The sequence below is a fragment of the Eleutherodactylus coqui genome, unplaced genomic scaffold (assembly GCF_035609145.1).
Source record: "Eleutherodactylus coqui strain aEleCoq1 unplaced genomic scaffold, aEleCoq1.hap1 HAP1_SCAFFOLD_128, whole genome shotgun sequence".
Classification (NCBI taxonomy): Eukaryota; Metazoa; Chordata; class Amphibia; order Anura; family Eleutherodactylidae; genus Eleutherodactylus; species Eleutherodactylus coqui.
Genome location: NW_027101878.1, coordinates 35,160 through 54,934, shown reverse-complemented (window position 1 = coordinate 54,934; position 19,775 = coordinate 35,160). Strand labels below are relative to the sequence as shown.

Below are 19,775 nucleotides of genomic sequence, written 5' to 3'. Positions count from 1 at the left end.
TTGTGCTGCGACCGTCGCCGCTATGGCGGCTCTGATGTTCTTTAGAGCACTTCTCCCCTGTGTGAAGCCTTTCTGTGCTGGATCTAGTATGGATGGGAGGATTAGCTGGAGTCTGTTGGCTAGTATCTTGGACAGAAATTTGTAATCACAGTTTAGCAGTGCTATTGGTCTGTAGGATCTTGGGTCTGTCAGGTCCTTGTTTGGTTTAGGGAGCAATATCGTTCTCGATGTTCCAAAGTCTTCTGTCTGTGTGTTGTTTGTGTATATTGTGTTGTAGAGTTGGGTCAGGACTGGCACAATGTCTGCTATTAATATTTTGTAATATTCTGTCGAGAATCCGTCGGGCCCGGTGTTTTTCCCCCTTGTGCTGTTGTGATCACCTCTCGTACCTCTTCCTCCTGTATGTCGGCGTCTAGTAGGGATTTTTGCCCTTCTGTTAGTTTTGGTAGGTTCACGGATTCTAAGAAGTTGTTTATGTCTTGTATATTTGTTGGTTCTGCCCTATATAAATTTTCGAGATATTCGTGTAGTATTTGAGCCACCTCTTCTTGTTTTGTTGTAAGATGATCCCCATTAATGTGTCTTAAGGTCAGTATTGGTTTGTGTGGTTGTCTTTGTTTGGTCAAGTTGGCTAGCAATCGTCCCGTTTTGTTACCCCACCTGTAGAATTTGTTTTTTGTTATTTGGTTTTGCCAATGTGCGTGGGTATGTACAAACGTATTTAGTAGGTGTTTCGCTGTGAGAAAGGTTTGGTATGAGTTGTCATTGTGGGAGTTCGTATGTTCTTTTTGTGCTTCTAGGAGGGAGTGATGTAATGCCTCAAATTCCGTTTGGAATTTTTTCCTCCTATGGGACAAGTAGCTTATGATGTGGCCCCTCATCACTGCCTTTGAAGCCTGCCAGAATAGGTTTGTGTTGTCAATGTGCGCACTATTGTCGTCTGCATAGTTGTTCCAGTGGATTTTCAGGTATGCTCTAAAGTCCTCTGATTCCCATAGGAATGAGGGGAAGCGCCATATTTTGGTTAGCCTTTGTGGGGTTCTCAGTTGTAGTCTCATTACTATCGGTGCGTGGTCGCTAAGGGATATTGGGTGGATTTCCGATTGGTGGTGGTACTCAAAGATGCTGTTCGATATTAAGAAAAAGTCTATGCGTGAGAATGAGTGGTAGGCGTTAGAGCAGCATGTGTATTCTTTGCTAGTGGGGTTCAGGAGTTGCCATGGGTCACATACACTGAGTTGTTCTTTAAGTGTTAATAGTGCATGTGTGGTTGAGGTTGCTTGGGTAGATGGTCCCGTTCTGTCTAGTGTTTCGTCTTGTATGCTGTTAAAATCACCTCCCAGAATCACTCTGTCGCCTAGATATGGTTGTAGTTTCTCTATTAGTGTGGCATAAAATGTTGGTTGGTCAGTGTTGGGGGCATAGACGTTCACCAAGGCGTACGTTTGTTCATCCATTTTGATTCTCACTATTAGGTATCTTCCCTCTGGGTCCGCTATGCTTTGCAGTATTGTGTGTGACATGTTTTTTCTGGTCAGGATAGCTACCCCTCGTGATGCTGATGTGTGTGAGGCCGTGTAACATGCGTCTATCCATGGTGCTCTCAGTTCTCCCTTCCCCTCTTTTTTCCAATGTGTTTCCTGTAGGAACACTATGTCTGGTTTATATCGTTTCAGGTGTGTCAGTACTTTTTTCCGTTTAATGGGTGTATTAAGTCCGTCTACGTTCCAAGATAGTGTTTGTATTGTGGTGGGTGTTTGGTATTCTGTTGTTTCTAAGTCTCTAGGCATGTTGGTAGGTGTGGTTTGGTCATAATTACCGTAGTTTTTGCCTCTTTTTTTTTGTCGCATCCCTCGGTCCCAGCGAGCCGCGGATGCAACTGGGTGTTAATCGTGCCGTGCCTGCGGGGCCTCCTGATCCTCCTAGTGGTCCGTTTTTTAAAGGTCAGATGGGTCGGAAAAAAAGAAAAAAAACATGAAAAATGTGAGAAACATAGTAATAATGAACATGTAAACTTTAAACATCTATTTCGCCTTTTCTTTTTGCGTGGCGAGCGCCACATCCACTGTGTTTGGAACAGGATTGTAGTAAAGAGCAACAGTACAGTTCCTTTTTCCATTCTTTTTCAGCCTTGTTCTCCGTTCTCTTCCATCTGTAGGTGTCTTCTTGCTTCCTCCGGGGTATTGAATATTAGGGATTTGTTACCGTCTTGTATCCGGAGTTTTGCTGGGTACAGCAATTGGAAGCGTGTGTTTCGTTCGTGCAAGCTTTGGCAGATCGGGGTGAACAGTTTGCGCTTCTGTGACACCGCCACCGAGAAGTCTTGGAACAGCAGGATCTTTGCCCCTTGTATTATCAGTCCTCCTTGTCGTCTGTAGGCTCCTAGAATTGCTTCTTTTGTTGTCCAGTGCATATATTTTGCTATCACTGGGCGAGGTCTGCTTCTGTTGTTACGCCCATCCCCTGGTGGGCCGATTCTGTGGGCTCTTTCTATTGTTAGGGGGTCATTGGGTATATCGATCTGTAGCGCTTGCGGTAGATCCGTGGTTAGGTAGGCTATAAGCTGGCTGTTAGATACTGTCTCCGGTATTCCCACGAAGCGGAGGTTATTGCGACGATGTCTATTCTCCAGATCGTCGACTTTTTCCCGGAGCATTTCAGTTTCTGTCTGGCTTCTTTGTAGCGCGGTTTCTAGGGTTGTGATGGTCTGTTCTGTGTTCTGGTTTTTTGTTTCTAGTTCTGTCAGTCTTTGGGTGTTATCTGTTATTTGTGACATTGCTGAGTTTATGGATTTGTGCAACGCCTCAAGTCTGTTATCAAATAAAGGGAGAAGCATTTTTGAGACCTCTTGTGCCACTAGTGTCGCCTGCGTCATTTCTGCACTGTTCGTTGGTTGTTCATTAGTTTGTATAGAAGAAGTGTCCATTGCTTCGTAGTCAGAGCTTGGTGAAACCGCAGCGCGTGGTGGAGTATTTTTTAGAGGGGATGCAGATTAATGCGCGGTCTTACTCTCTTTTTCCTTGATGTTTTTGACGGGTTTACTTTTTTGTTTTCCACCTGTGGTTGTTTTGTCTATGTCTGACTGGCGCGTTGCTCGTGCTGGGGTGCCTGCACTTCTTTCGTTTAGATATTTGTCCATTTTTCTTTAATGACTTCTCGGTGTCAAGTGTTTTGTGCGAGTTTGTTGTATTAGAAGTTGTTTCCTGTATCCGGGTTGTTGGTGTTTTGTTGCGGTTTATTTTTTGTTGTGGATGTGGCTTTTTGTCCTGGATCTATTTATTCATGTCTTTTTTGTTTAGTGTCTTTATGTCAGGTCCCGGCTTTTCCTTTGCTATTTCTGTCTTGTTTTCCTTCTTTCCCACTTTCCCAGTGTTTTTTGTTTTGTTTGGGTATTGTTTGTGCTTAGAGTGGGCTTCGGGTGGGTTTCGGGGGGAGGGCTATGTTTTCCTGTAGTTTTTTGTTTGTGTTCCCGGTTTTGGGACCCTTTCTGTTATGCCTGTTATGGTGCTTGGGGTTTTCCCCTACTGTGGCTTCTGTTTGGCTCCTCCCCCTGACTCTTATGGTGGGCGGGGTTTGTCCCTGACGTCACGGCCACAAATCTAGGCCGCGGCTTCAATCGCCGCTAGGCCGCAATGTTCCGGCTGTTCCCCTGCAGGGTCGCCGCTGCCGGGATGTCTCTTGGGCCGTTCGGAAGCCTCCCAGGGCTTCACTTCCTGCCTGGCGCTGAGTGGGGGCCTTGTCTGTTGGGGTGTGGGGTCGCGGCCTCTATCGCCGCCCGGCCTCTACCGCCGTCTGGCCTCGGCTCTCTGGCGGCCCCCCGATGTGTCACTTTACCCTCGGTGGGGCTCCCGTGCCTCTCAGCTGCTCCCCAAGGCTCTCACCCTCCTTGCGGCCCGGTCGGCGGTGGTCGCGGTTCTCGCGGCCGGAAATCTAGGCCGCGGTCTCAGGTGCGGCCTATGTCGCGGCGTCACGAGTGCTCCCGGTGCGTCTCTGGAAGAAGTCGGCGGGTCTGCGCGCCTTACCGGATACCTTTCAGGCAGGTAAGGGCCCGGTGGCTTTTGGGGTCGGGATCCCACTGTTCTTCCCGGCCGCGTCCCGCTCCTTCTTTCTTTTCCCCGCGGGTCAGATCGGGTGGTTCGCCGGGGGCTTTCCGAATACCCCTCGGATGTGGGGGTCTTCCGCCTAGCAAGCGGGGGTGAGGTCTGTTCCCCGCAGCTGCTATTTTTCGGGCACTAGAGGGTCCCGATGGCTCTGGGATGTAGTGTCGGCAGGAGCTCTTTGGGGCACGTCCTGCTCCCTCTATGTCTTGTGCGGAAGTCCATGTGTCTACTTTTAAGGAACCCCAGTCTGACTGGGGCATGCAGTGTGGGGGACGAAGCCCACCTGCATTCAATCTGACGTTACCTCAGCTGTGCTGGGCACTGCAATGGGATTTATTTATGTACCGCCGGTGGCTTCCGGGGACCTACCTATGCTGTCGGTCCACACGGAGTTGTAACTGCATGTGTCTACTTTTAAGGAACCCCAGTCTGACTGGGGCATGCAGTGTGGGGGACGAAGCCCACCTGCATTCAATCTGACGTTACCTCAGCTGTGCTGGGCACTGCAATGGGATTTGTTTAATGTACCGCCGGTGGGTTTCAGGGAGCCACCCATGCTGTGGGTGCACATGGAATTCCCATTGCAGAGTTGTACCTGCCTGTGACTATTTATAAAAAACCCTGGTCTGACTGGGGCATGCAGGGTGGGCCGAAGCCAACCTGTATTTAATCTGACGTTAGCTCTACTATCCGGGGCACTGCATTGGGACAAACTACAGGAGCAATACAGCGGTAATGAGACGTGCACAGCTACGCTAGCATTCAAGTCCGCTGTAGGCCCGCGATTGCTGAGGGTTTGTGCAGAGGCCTATGTCCTGGGTGCAGTGAAAGTCCGCTTCCTGCCTAGGATTGCTGAAGCTGTGGGACGAGGCCTATGTCGTGGGCGCGGTGCAAGTCTGCCATGTTTGGCCGGTCAGATCAATTTTTGGTTCATGTCTTGGGTTTCCTAGGACCCACCTATGCTGTTGGTGCAAACTTAGCTCCCATCACGGTGTTTGACCTGTCTGGCACAAAGACACTGACTGACTTGGGTAGGGGGCAGAGCGCAGACGGCTTTCCCCTTGCAGTGTCGATTGAGCTATGCGACACCTTGACAGAATGAATAGTGTGTGGCACATGGGTTCCCCATTGCTATGCCCACGTGTGCAGCTCCTGATGGAGGTGGCACAGGATTGGATTTCTCATGGCTTCTGTACAGCATTGTGGGCTATCGCCCCGCCCCTTTTAAAGAGGGTCGCTGCCTGGCCCTGTCAACCCTCTGCAGTGTGTGCCTCCGGTTCCTCCTCATGGCAGACGCACTTATAAATAGACATGAGGGTGGTGTGGCTATGAGGCCAGCGTCTGGCATGAGGGCAGTTGAAGGCAGCGCAGGGAAACTTTGGTGTGCGCTGTGGACACTGGGCCGTGCGGGGGGGGGGGTTGGGCAGCATGTAACCCAGGAGAAGTGGCAGCGGTGTGTCCTGCAGGCAGTGATTGTGCTTTGTTGGAGGTAGTGTGGTGCTTAGCTAAGGTGTGCCTTGCTAATGAGGGTTTTTCAGAAGTAAAAATTGTTGGGAGGGGGGGCCACTCTTGCCGCTATTGTGGCTTAATAGTGGGACCTGGGAACTTGAGATACAGCCCAACATGCAGCCCCTCGGCTGCCCTATCCGTTTCTGTGTCGTTCCCATCACTTTCTTGAATTTCCCAGATTTTCACAAAATGAAAACCTTAGCGAGCATCAGCGATATACAAAAATGCTCGAGTCGCCCATTGACTTCAATGGGATTCGTTACTCGAAACGAACCCTCGAGCATCGCGGAAAGTTCGACTCGAGTAACGAGCATCTGAGTATTTTGGTGCTCGCTCATCTCTAATCTTTTTGCTTTCCTCAGAGCACATTGCTTATGGTTTTCAATGACACAGGAAACTACATCCCACGGCATGCGATGCAATGCTTCCCACTGAAAACAATGGAAACATTTGCCGATCGCTACTTCCCAGAAGTGATGGGAGGCGTTTTTGCCATGAAAATGCCTTGCATCTGCAGGTAAAACGCATCATCTCTGTATCTTAGATTACTGATGGTTCTTCCATCTATTTTCAACCCAATACCCTGATCATTTATGTCCAGCCACCTCAGGATCACTGCCGCATAGAGACAAGACAGGAAAGACAACAAAGATTTCCTGAACGCCCGATGCAGGAGCCTTGAATTGGCCTTTAAGAAGGGTCAAACAAGGGAATTATTTGCCATTTTGAAAAAGATGAAGAAGCCTTTCTCTGCCTGCCAAGCAGCCATAAAGGACCACGATGGGAATGAAATCCGTGACCAGTAAGACAAGAAGAAGAGATGGAAAGAATATACAGAAGGACTATAAATCAGCGCCGCAGTGACCATGCAGAGGAACATGGGAGCCAAGAGGATCTGGAACCAGACCTGTGGGAAAGTGAAGTGGGCGATGAGGCAGCTACCAGACAGCAAAACATCTGGCATCAATAGAATCATTGCAGAGCGCTCTAACCAGTGTATATGGCCAAAGGATTGGGAAAGATCAGTTTCATCTCACTGCCTAAGAAGGGTGATGTCAAGGTCTGTAGATACTATAGAACTATCTCTCCGATTCCCCATGCTAGCAAGGTACTTCACAAAATCATTTAGGGGCATTTAGACAATATAATTGACCAGTAAATTCTTGATATAAAAGCTGAATTCTGCAAGGGTAGAGGGACCCGTGACCACATCACAAAACTGAGGTGGATCATGGGAAAGGCAAGAGGCCATCAGTACAAACAGCAGTATCATTCACTAAACCGCACAGCTTTGCCAGTCTGAACAAATGGCCGATTTGTGGTAAACCCATGTCAGAATGGTATTTTGTTCCCCTTGCAGCCACCCTGTGGCTGATACATGTGAGCTCACCCTTCAGAAGGTTCCTTATGGCATTCAGTTTGTGAGAAGAAGAACTATGAAAAACTATAGATCCCAACACCCCCAAATGCAGACCCTGTGCCAGACCCTAACCTAAATAGAGACCCAAGCCTAGATCCACCCTAAACACAGATACCAAGTCTGACTGTCTCGTAAAAAAAGACCCCAGGTCAAGGCCTTCTTGAATGAAACCCCCCTTAAATACGGAACCCAGTCCAGATCCCACCTAAATACACAGCAATCTAGACCCTCCATAGCCCTTTAGGGTATGTTCAAAAGGCAGAATTTGCAATAGAAGTTCCAATAGATGGCCTGCATTATTTTATTCCTTCATTGGCACAGGGAAAATCAGTTGATGTAACATCTACTTTCCAAGAGAAAACAGATGCAAAATAGTAATTGAATAGTTCAGCCTTCTCAACGTCATTTTAAACCAATTCTTTAAACCCGACACTTTTACTGAACCCCACCATACTTCTGGGTGACGTTATTTTGGCTGGCTGCCCATAGAAGGTCCAGTAGGAAACCCCTTGTCTGAGTGGGTTATGTTCTAACTACATAGCTGCAGGTCTAGAAACCGGACATACAGCAGATATTAGATGGCAACTCAATGATACCCTCAGGTACATCATTCACATGTATATTTAACATGGCTAAACACACTGCATGTTATGCGGCTTTAATTCTGAACATCTCAGATTTACTGTGCTTTATGTTCCTCTCAAAAAGTCAGTTTTACAGTAAGCATAATTCTTGTGTGATGGACCCTACCAGACAAGCTCTTTAGAGGGGGATACGGAGACTCCTATCACAGTTACAGCTGATGATTAGCAGTTCTTGTCAAACATTTATAGTGAAAGAGATGACAGTTCAGCCACCTGACTGTATACTCATGGTCTATAGGTTACTTAGGTGAATGCAGAAGTTAATAATATCACCTCCCAGCAGGCAGAGATGGTACTAACTAATCATGTAATATTGATGCACCATAGGATTGATAGCTTAGAAGAGTGGAAGACAAAGCAGGGGCAAATCTTAACATCAGAACAGTGCCTGGTAAGTAGACAGAAGACTGCACTGCATGGAAGTAACGGCAATGTATAGGAAATATTCAGAGACATTTAGAACACAGCAGAAAAGCAGAGGAGGGGTACAGGGATGGGAAAATGTGGTTTTTGCCAGAGTGGTGCTTTAGCCCCATAGTGACGAAGCCTGTTTGCGCCTTAGTGACGGAGCCAAATTTTGGAAATCTGACATCCATCACTTAACATATCATAACTCCGTAAAGGTTTTGCATATCCCAGTGATTCGGATATTGTTTTTTCGCCACATATTATACTTTAATTAGGTGGTAAAAATAGACCCAGAGAATATTTTTTTTCACATTTTCAACTGTAATATCTCAAATATGTGCAAACATACTGTACAAATTTTTGCTAAGATATATATTTCCATCTCTTTACTTTATTCTGGACGCACGTTTGAAAAACGTTCATTTTTTTTAACCATTTAGGAGACGTACAAATTTAACATTAATTGTCAACATTTTGAGGAACACTTTATTTTTCGGCACCAAGCCAAGATTGCAAAGGCTCATAGGTGTCAGAATTATAGATAACCCCACAAGTGACCCCATTTTAAAAATTACACCCCTTAGTGTATTCACTGAGGGGGGGTCAGAAGTATTTTGACCCCACAGTTTCTTTTAAGGAATTAATGCAATTTAGAGTAGGAAAAATAAAATTTCACATTTTTGCAAATACATAATTTTTAATACAAGATTTTTTTCTATAGTGCACATGAAAATAAGGATTTATACCTCAAAATGCATACCCCCGTTTGTCCTGTGTTCAGAAACATACCCATTGTGGCCCTAATCTTCTGTCCGTATGTACAACGGGGCCAAAACCGAAATGAGCAGCCAGTAGCTTTCAGATCAGACATTTTGCTTGAAGGCGTTTTAGGCCCCATTGCTTACTCGTAGACCCCTTGAGTGGCCAAAACGCAGAGGACCCCCACAAATGACCTCATTTTGGAAACTAGACCTCTTAGCGCATTAATCTAGGGGTGTACTGCGTATTTTGACCCAACAGTTTTTGAGTGAATCAAGGCAAAGCAGACGTAAAAAATTACGATTTTTTTTAAATCAATTATGTGATTTTAAAAACAGTCTTTTTTGGACAGCAAACATACGCATGGAGGCCTTCACCCAAAAATGGATACCCCCGTTTGTCCTGTGTTCAGAAGCATACCCATTATGGCCCTAATCTTCTGTCCGTATGCACAACGGGGCCCTAACTGAAAGCAGCAGTTGGTGGTTTTCAGAACAGACATTTTGGTTGAAGGTGTTTCAGGCCCCATTGCACACTGGTAGACGCCCTGAGAGGCCAAAACGATAGAGAACCCCCACAACTAGACCCCTTATCGCATTCATCTAGGGGTGTACTGCATATTTTGACCCCACCGTTTTTAAATGAATCGAAGCAAAGCAGAAGGAAAAAATTACGATTTTTGTTTTTTTGGCAATTATGTCATTTTAAAAATAGGTTTTTTTGTACAGCATACATAGGAATGAAGACATTCACCCCAAAATGTATGCCCCCATTTGTCCCGTGTTCATAAACATACCCATTGTGGCCCTAATTTTCTGTCTGGATGCACTTGGGGAATAGTGACCACAATATAATCAACTTTCAGCTGTCAATCAATAGGAAGCCTTATCAGGGAGTGACAAAGAAACTAAACTTTAGTAAAGCTAAATTTGATGTGGCCCGCAGTGAAAAGGAGTTTGACACAACTGATCTAATGTCTCTGGTCAGCAGTAATCCTGCCATCTCCACCGGCCTCATCACACAAAGAGAAGACATCTAATAAGACTGAAGACAAGAGCTTCACAGCCCTTCTACAGATCAGAGGGACATCTCCATCTACCTGATGATCCTGTGGAAGAAGAGGATGGGGACATCTCTCTGGTGGGCTTCTCTTACTGGATGGAACTGGAGGAAACACAGACACTGAAGTAATTCTTTACATACAGATAATAAAGTCCCCGTGTATTTAGTCCTGTCTATTACCTGGTGATGGGAGCGGCTGGCGGGTCACCATCATGGCCTCCTTGTACAGATCCTTGTGTCCTTGTAAATACTCCCACTCCTCCATGGAGAAATAGACAGCGACATCCTGACACCTTATAGGAACCTGACAACACAATATACAGTCATTACCCAGAAGCCTCCAGTGCGGTTACTGTATAATGTCCCAGCATTCCCTGCAGTGTCACCTCTCTGGTCAGCAGCTCTATCATCTTGTTGGTGAGCTCTAGAATCTTCTGTACATTGATGTCCTCATGTATCAGGGGGTGAGGTGGGGGCCCCATTATTGGGCTCCGGGGTCTTCCCCACCCATCACACACAGGGGCCCGACAGCCATCACTAGAGGTCTTCTTCACTACTGTGTAATCCTGTATGTGGGGAGACATTAATAAATATCACTACAGACATTTCCAGAGTCCATCACCTCTCCAGTGACATCATCTGTTATTATCATAGATAAGAATATGATGTGATGTGACATCATCAGAATCTCTCCCCTCTTCAGTGACATCATCTGCTATTACCATAGATAAGAATGATGTGATGTGACATCATCAGAATCTCTCCCCTCTCCAGTGACATCATCTGTTATTACTATAGATAAGAATGATGTGATGTGACATCATCAGAATCTCTCCCCTCTTCAGTGACATCATCTGTTATTACTATAGATAAGAATGATATAATGTGACATCATCAGAATCTCTCACCTCCCCAATCAGCTGGAAGAGTATCTCTAGGGTGAGATTTAATACACTTTCTGCCGTGTTGTTTCTGTCCTTCTCCATCTTTGATGAATCAATCTGGTAGGAACTTGAATGAAAAGAATATGAACCAATGTAAAAAACACAAAAAACATAAGAAACTAAATTTACTGGAGATAATAAGGCCTCCTTCCCACGAGCGTGACGGGCTCCGCAGCGTAATATTCCGCTGTGAAGCCCGTCACGGCGCCCCCCAGAGCCCCTATACTTACCTGCGGGAGATAGCGTGAAATCGCTTCCCCGCCCACCACCGCCGCGTCACCGCTCGTCACCGCCCACCGCTCTCGCGTCACCAGCCGTGTCACGTGACGCGGCCGGACCGCGTCATTTGGCGTCATATGACGCTCGGCGGTGGGCGGGAAAGCGTTTTTTCACGCTATCTCCCGCTGGTTACAGCGGGAGATAGCGTGAACGGACGGCTTCCATTGACTGCAATGGAAGCCGTCAGTGCGTACAGCCCGTCGTCACCCGCAGAAAATAGAGCATGCTGCGGGTGAGGACGGGAGAAATCGCGGTGCGTAATTCCGCGGTGGAATTACGCATCGTGAGCATGGAGCTATTAGGTTCAATAGAACCTAATAGCTGCGTGCAACGCAGCGGATTTTCGCCGCGAATTACGCGGCGGAAATCCGTTCGTGGGAAGGAGGCCTAAGGGAAAACATTTAGAAGTATTTTCCCATTACTTAAAAAGTGATTGGCTGCAGCAGTCACATGTCCTGGTCAGCAGCAGCCAGGAAAGATGGAGCGGTTATGAAGCAAGTCATAGGTAAACCCCGATAAGGAGATATTAAAATGAACCTGCCAGAGTTTTATGAAGCCCGAACTACAGGCAAATCAAATTCCAGACAGGGTTCTCCCCAACCCAGATTAGGTCGACTGATAGCCGACCCAGGCAGGGAGAAGTCGGCAGCGACCGCCCCACTGACTCTTCTCCAAGTTCAGAGCTGCTTTTTCCAGGGTTTTCTCTGAAGCACTGCGGGGTTTTAGAGCACAATATACATGTCTACAATGTACATGCGTGTTGGGATGTATGTGTGACAATATACATGTCTGCAATGTACATGCGTGTTGGGATGTATGTGTGACAATATACATGTCTGCAATGTACATGCGTGTTGGGATGTATGTGTGACAATATACATGTCTGCAATGTACATGCGTGTTGGGATGTATGTGTGACAATATACATGTCTGCAATGTACATGCGTGTTGGGATGTATGTGTGACAATATACATGTCTGCAATGTACATGCGTGTTGGGATGTATGTGTGACAATATACATGTCTGCAATGTACATGCGTGTTGGGATGTATGTGTGACAATATACATGTCTACAATGTACATGCGTGTTGGGATGTATGTGTGACAATATAGATGTCTGCAATGTACATGTGTGTTGGGATGTATGTGTGACAATATACATGTCTGCAATGTACATGCGTGTTGGGATGTATGTGTGACAATATACATGTCTGCAATGTACATGCGTGTTGGGATGTATGTGTGACAATATACATGTCTGCAATGTACATGCATGTTGGGATGTATGTATGACATCGGCAGCAGAATCCTCCTGACAGCTTCCCTTTAACCTCTTCTTACAGACATTTTTTCCCTACCACCCAGGGGCAATTGCTTATTTTCTGGTAAGAGAACAGTATGCGAGCTTCTCTGGAGGAACAAGCAGTCTTTTTTTAAAGCATCATTTAACATACGGAGAACTTTGTAAAATATTCTATTAGAAGATCATTTATTAGGAAATGTTTTTAAAAATTGTGCTGGAATTATTTAAAAACGTAATTGGGCCATAGTTCTTTTTTGTACATCGCTGTGCAGTAAATGGACACGTTCTTCCTATTTCAGTGTGCCGGTGAGAATACGGCGATGACACATTTCTATAGTTTCGGTTATCTTTTACTTCTTTTTAAAAAATTACCCTTTTTTGATTAAAGCTGCTTTCTGTGAAGGAAACTGTATTTTGTATTAATGAGTTTGTTTTGTGTTTCAGTAGAACAGCGCTTCTGTAAGACATACGGAGAAGCAAGCAGGATGTTCTACAGCCCCCCCTCCCCCGGAGGGTGCGGACCCTCTAGTGCTTATCTAGTGATAACAGGAGTACCAGTGATGTCAGGATGATGTGGCCCCTGTAATATACGGCTGTTACACCCGCCACATACAGCCATTTGTATTCTGCTATAAAACCCACCTAGTAAAGCGGAGACTCAGCCCACGTAACACATGACGTGTCCATAGAGTGATTCCGAGCTCCAACCAACCTCACCCAATTAGTCACCCGCATTATATCTAACACTCCAGATTCTGAACCCCAGAACTTCTCATATTCATATGATTTTATGCTCGTTTTAAAGCCCATAATGTGGAATGTTGGTCCTGGCCACAATACAGCCTGAGATACAGAAGGTGGAAGTGGGGAATGAAGTGACAGCTGCACAGACCTGCAGCTCTCAGTCTGGTCATTCCTGGGTTTCTATAGGCTTTATCTCAGGCTGTGTTGCACATAGAGCATCCATCATGGCCTTGTTTTACATCCAAAAGTTTTAGCTTCAAAAAACGGTCCCATTTTTCTATCTGCTACACAACCTGAGGTAGAGAAAGTGGAAATGGTGCCAACCTCTTTAGTCAGCTTTTAGTTTAAGGGCCCTCTTAGAAGGAAGGATTATCATTTTAAAAAATTGTTCAAATGAGCGAAAGGGTGTACTAGTTATTGTGGCTGTAGTAGAGCTGTATGTGTGTGTTGAGCATTTAGAGAACTGCGTGCAACATGCATATAAATGTGCTGTATGTGTGTAATGTACACGCTCCTGTACTGTATGTGTGTTGTGGATGTAGCAGAGCTGTATGTGTGTAATGTACATGGTCCTGTACTGTATGTGTATTGTAGATGTAGCAGAGCTGTATGTGTGTGATGTACACGCTCCTGTACTGTATGTGTATTGTGGATGTAGCAGAGCTGTATGTGTGTAATGTACACGCTCCTGTACTGTATGTGTATAGTGGATGTAGCAGAGCTGTATGTGTGTAATGTACACGCTCCTGTACTGTATGTGTATTGTGGATGTAGCAGAGCTGTATTTGTGTAATGTACACGCTCCTGTACTGTATGTGTATTGTGGATGTAGCAGAGCTGTATGTGTGTGATGTACACGCTCCTGGACTGTATGTGTATGGTGGATGTAGCAGAGCTCTATGTGAGTAATGTACACGCTCCTGTACTGTGTGTATTGTGGATGTAGTAGAGCTGTATGTGTGTAATGTACACGCTCCTGTACTGTATGTGTATTGTGGATGTAGTAGAGCTGTATGTGTGTAATGTACACGCTCCTGTACTGTATGTGTATGGTGGATGTAGCAGAACTGTATGTGTGTAATGTACACGCTCCTGTACTGTATGTGTATTGTGGATGTAGTAGAGCTGTATGTGTGTAATGTACACGCTCCTGTACTGTATGTGTATGCTGGATGTAGCAGAACTGTATGTGTGTAATGTACACGCTCCTGTACTGTATGTGTATTGTGGATGTAGCAGAGCTGTATATGTTGTGAGGGATTAGCATTTAGGATCGGTAAGCAGTCAGAGACAGTGACACTTGCGATAAAGTCTTTAGTCCAGGCTTGGCCTGGGTTTATTTCCAAGCAAAACAAAGCAAAATACAGGCCTTAACATCAGGCAAACATAAAGTAAATCCTGCTCGTCCGAGCACTTACTAAACATGTAGCGTCCCTGTCTACGTACTAGTAAACAAATGGCTCCTGCACAGAGCCAGCCAGGACTCTCAGACCTGCAGAGGTCTCAGCTCTCTCCTAGGCCCTGTAGGCCCAGGCTTTATAAGGCCTGGTACCAGCCCCACCTGGTACGTGGGAGTGACCATCCCACCCTTCACTTTGGTCACTCCAGGAAAAGCCGGGCCGGATTATGTGGCTTGGAGCCACTTACATACTACAACATGTTAGTGGCTTAATGCTACTAACACTATACTGCCGGCTTCCTCCACCGAGCCCAGGCTGCTCGGTGGCACATATCTGCCCAAGCGCTCCCCAAGGCAGCATAGGAGAGCATCCTAGGCGACACATACCTGCCCTCCTGCACCTTCCCGGTCACCGTCTCACATACCCTCCCCCTCTGTTCGAGCCTGTGGGGGTCGGACACCTTTTGCCGTCATGCAATGCATCCTTGATAAGGCATCGGCATTGCCCTGTAGCTTTCCGGCCCTGTGCTCTACCGAAAAACTAAAATTTTGAAGGGTCAGGAACCACCTAGTGACTCTGGCATTTCTTTCTTTTGCCTGTGACATCCAGGTTAAGGGGGAGTGGTCTGTGATCAGCCTGAAGTGCCGACCTAGCAGGTAGTATTTTAGGGATTCCAGGGCCCACTTGATGGCTAGGCACTCCCGCTCAACGATACTGTAATTTTTTTCCGGTGGCGTGAGCTTCCTGCTCAGATAAATTACGGGATGTTCCGCTCCCTCTACTTCTTGGGACAGGACTGCTCCCAGTCCCACATCGAACGCGTCTGTTTGGACAATAAATTCTCTTTTGAAATTGGGTGTGACTAACACTGGACGTCTACAGAGGGCCCGTTTTAATTCTTGGAACGCCTTTTCTGCTTCAGGGTTCCACTTGACCATGACTGACTTACTGTTCTTGGTCAAGTCTGTGAGGGGCGCTGCTATGCAAGCAAAGTTTTTCACGAACTGCCTATAGTACCCTACAATGCCTAAAAAGGCTCTCACCTGCTTTTTAGTTGTGGGTTGTGGCCAGTCCTGAACGGCTTCAACTTTATTGACCTGGGGTTTTATAATACCTCTACCTATCTAATATACCCCAGGTATCGTGCTTCTTCAAGACCCAGAGCGCACTTCTTTGGGTTTGCTGTGAGCCCTGCTTTTCTAAGGGAGTTCAGTACTGCCTGTACCTTGGGTAGATGGCTGTCCCAGTCTTCGCTAAAGAAGATGATATCATCTAAATATGCTGACGCATACTGACGATGGGGTTTGAGTATGACATCCATCAATCTTTGGAAGGTTGCTGGGGCTCCATGCAAACCGAAGGGTAGGCAGATGTACTGAAACAACCCTTCTGGTGTGGCAAACGCGGTCTTTTCTTTCACGTTCTCTGTAAGGGGAACCTGCCAGTAGCCTTTAGTAAGGTCGAGAGTGGAAAAGTACCTGGCATGACCCAGTCTCTCAATTAACTCGTCCACTCTCAGCGTTGGGTATGCGTCAAATTTTGACACGTCATTTAGCTTCCGGAAGTCGTTACAGAAGCGCAGAGAGCCATCAGGTTTTGGTATCAGCTCGATAGGGCTGGACCATTCGCTTTTCGACTCCTCAATTACTCCGAGGTCTAGCATTTTCTTGACCTCCTCTGAGATGGCTCGTCTGCGGGCTTCTGGAACCCTGTACGTTTCAACTGAACCTTTACCCCTGGTTCAGTTATAATGTCGTGTTTTATGACACCAGTACGCCCTGGTATATCAGAGAACACATCTGAGTTACGTTGTATAAATTCCCTCGACTCTTGTTGTTGGGATTTGGACAGGGACCCTGATACACACACCTCTGGGACCCCACCATGGGGGGTGCTCACTGTGGTCAGGGCTTCTCTGTCCTTCCATGGCTTAATTAGGTTTACATGGTAAACTGTTCTGGTTTCCGCCTACCTGGCTGGTATACCTTATAATTTACCTCTCCAACTTTCTCAATTATTTCATAGGGCCCTTGCCATTTTGATAGGAATTTACTTTCTAGGGTGGGCACCAACACTAGTACCCAATCCCCAGGGTTGAAGGTTCTCACCTTGGCGGACCGGTTATATACCCGGCTTTGGGCTTCTTGAGCCTGCTGTAAATGTTCTCTAACAATGGGCATGACCGCAGCAATTCGATCTTGCATGAGTGAGATGTGTTCAATAACACTCCTGTAGGGGGTGGACTCGTGCTCCCAGGTCTCCTTAGCTACATCAAGGAGCCCTCGGGGATGTCTACCATAAACTAATTCAAAGGGAGAGAACCCAGTGGAGGATTGTGGGACTTCACGGATTGAGAACATTAAATATGGCAGCAGACAGTCCCAGTCCTTCCCATCCTTATTGACTACCCTTTTTAGCATGTTTTTTAGGGTCTTATTAAATCTCTCAACCAGACCATCCGTCTGTGGGTGGTACACAGACATCCGTAAGTGCTTAATATTCAGCAGCTTACACAATTCCTTCATGACCTTTGACATAAAGGGGGTACCTTGGTCCGTCAGGATCTCTTTTGGTATGCCCGTGCGGGAGAACATGTGAAGTAGTTCCTTTGCAATACCCTTGGATGACGTATTGCGTAAAGGAACAGCTTCGGGGTAACGGGTGGCATAGTCTACAACCACTAATATATGTTGGTGACCCCGGGCAGACTTTACCAAGGGCCCAACCAGGTCCATAGCGATCCGCTCAAACGGCACCTCTATGATGGGCAAGGGCACTAAGGGGCTCCAGTAGTGGGGCATAGGAGCTGTTATTTGACACTCCGGGCACGACTCACAGTAACGTTTTACATCACCATGTACCCCCGGCCAGAAAAACCACTGAAGGATGCGTTCCCTAGTCTTTTCGCTCCCGAGATGACCTCCCAGCACATGCTTGTGCGCCAGGTCTAAGACCATCCTACGATAAGACTGAGGTACCACCAGCTGTTCCACAACCTCCCCACGGACCTTGTCAACCTGATACAACAATTCCTGGGTGACTGCCAGGTGTGGAAACACAATATCAGCCCCTGGAAATTAAGGCTCCCCATTTATCACTAACATTTTCCCTGGCTTTTACTAAGGTGGGGTCTCGGAGCTGCTCAGTTCCGAAGTTGGCACGTGAGACCTCTAAGTCAGGCATAGCAACTACTTCATCCTGTACCTCCGTCTCACCCGCCAATACGGTTAAGGGAAAGTTATCCTCATTCTCTTGGGTCACCCCTACTGCTGGAACCGTACCCTCAGGGTCAAACGGTTCGGGACACACATCATACACATTTGCATCATCATGAACCTTATTTGCAGACGACCCTCGGTGTCGCCACAAGTCCCAAAATAGGGGAAAGTCTGTCCCGAGGATCACGGTGTGCATTAGGGATTTTACGACGCCCACCTCATGGGTGGCAAGTCCACACGGAGTCTCAAGTCTTACAAGGGCAATAGGATACTCCTTGGTGTCCCCATGCACACACACAACCCCCATGCGACGGCCGGTGAAGGTTGTGGGATCGACCAGGCTGGAGTGCACCAGCGTAACCAAGCTCCCTGAGTCTAGTAGAGCTGTTACAGCAAAGTCATTCACTTTTATGTGACATAATGGTCGATCAGTCTCTGACGCAGTCTCTGCAGAACATACTGGCCGTGCGAACATCGACCTCCGCCGGGCAAAGTCACAGTCCATGGGTTCCACAGTAAGTGGATAGTGGGCGGCAACATGCCCGGGCTCACGACAGCGCCAACATAGTATGGGGCCCCGGTCCCCTTGGGGTTTTACCCGGGACCGGACTGTCCCGTTGGGACTCCTCTTCTGTCCCACATGATCCCCCTCTGAGCCGCCTCCCTTTGGGTCATTTTTGACACCCCTTACATACGGAACAGTCTTAGCAGGTGCTCCGGCCGACTTGCTGTTCCCGGGGTTGGAACGTCGAGGAGGCACGGCTTGCAGTAAGTCCTCTGTGGCTTTATACCTCTCGACGAGGCTCACGAGTTGGTCCACGTCCTGGGGACCTCCTTGTCCCACCCAGCGCTGGATTGCGGGGGGCAACGAGCGTATAAACTTATCCAGAACCACTTTCTGTACGATCTCTGCCGGGGACTCCTCCGGCTGCAGCCACTTTCTCACCAGGTGGAACAGGTCGTACATCTGGGAGCGAGCTGGTAGGTCGTCCGTGAAAGTCCAGGCGTGTACTCATCGGGCCCGCACATGGGTGTCCACGCCCAAGCGTGCCAGGATCTCACCTTTGAGCTTAATATAGTCCTTGGCATCCTGCTCACCGAGGTCAAAATAGGCCTTTTGGGGTTCTCCTGTCAGGAAAGGCGCTACTACCTCAGCCCACTGAGGCGCCGGTAATTTCTCCCTCTCGGCCACTCTCTCAAAGACCGCGAGATAGGCCTCGATGTCATCGGTGGCCGTCATCTTTTGTAAGGCCGCCTGTACCGCGGTACGGGTGGTGGGGAGCGAACCAGACGACCTCTGCACACTTTGCGCCACCGCCAGGACTTGCTCTTGCAGCTGCTAGTTAACCCGCTGTTGCTCCTGCAAGGCTAACCGATTGGCTTCCGCCAGGAGAGCATTAGTCTCGGCCTGAGCTCTCATGGCCTCCTCATGGACCTTTTGCTGGGTCGCCGTCACTTGTTGCTGCTGCACGTTCATTTGCACCAGCTGCTTTATAAGTTCTTCCATCTTGGCCATATCTGATGGCTGTGCCGTTGCAACTTTCACCCAGGACATGGGGGTTACAGCACTCTCCAGTCAATCTCTCTTGGGCGGTTGCCCTTAACAACGATTCTCCAGCTGCTGCAGCAAAATGTCCATTAATTGGTGTATGTCTCTTTAAGACCGCTGCCCGCATCCAAACACCATATGTGAGGGATAAACGTTTAGGATCGGTAGCAGCCTGGGCATAAGCAGTCAGAGACAGTGACACTTGCGATAAAGTCTTTAGTCCAGGCTTGGCCTGGGTTTATTTCCAAGCAAAACAAAGCAAAATACAGGCCTTAACATCAGGCAAACATAAAGTAAATCCTGCTCGTCCGAGCACTTACTATACATGTAGCGTCCCTGTGTACGTACTGGTAAACAAATGGCTCCTGCACAGAGCCAGCCAGGACTCTCAGACCTGCAGAGGTCTCAGCTCTCTCCTAGGCCCTGTAGGCCCAG

At 47.4% G+C, this 19,775-nt stretch overlaps 1 protein-coding gene across 1 annotated transcript in view; it reads right to left on the bottom strand.

The window, feature by feature from the left end:
• Window positions 1-19,775, bottom strand: part of LOC136593127 (oocyte zinc finger protein XlCOF22-like) — a 38,354-nt gene that overhangs the window by 14,324 nt on the left and 4,255 nt on the right. The window contains exons 2-5 of the mRNA XM_066588640.1: window positions 10,811-10,913; window positions 10,289-10,468; window positions 10,083-10,206; window positions 9,940-10,004 (exon numbers count right to left, since the gene is read on the bottom strand). Coding sequence (XP_066444737.1) covers window positions 9,940-10,004; window positions 10,083-10,206; window positions 10,289-10,468; window positions 10,811-10,888 — 447 coding nt within the window. The 5' untranslated portion in view covers window positions 10,889-10,913. The remainder of the gene's footprint in view (window positions 1-9,939; window positions 10,005-10,082; window positions 10,207-10,288; window positions 10,469-10,810; window positions 10,914-19,775) is intronic.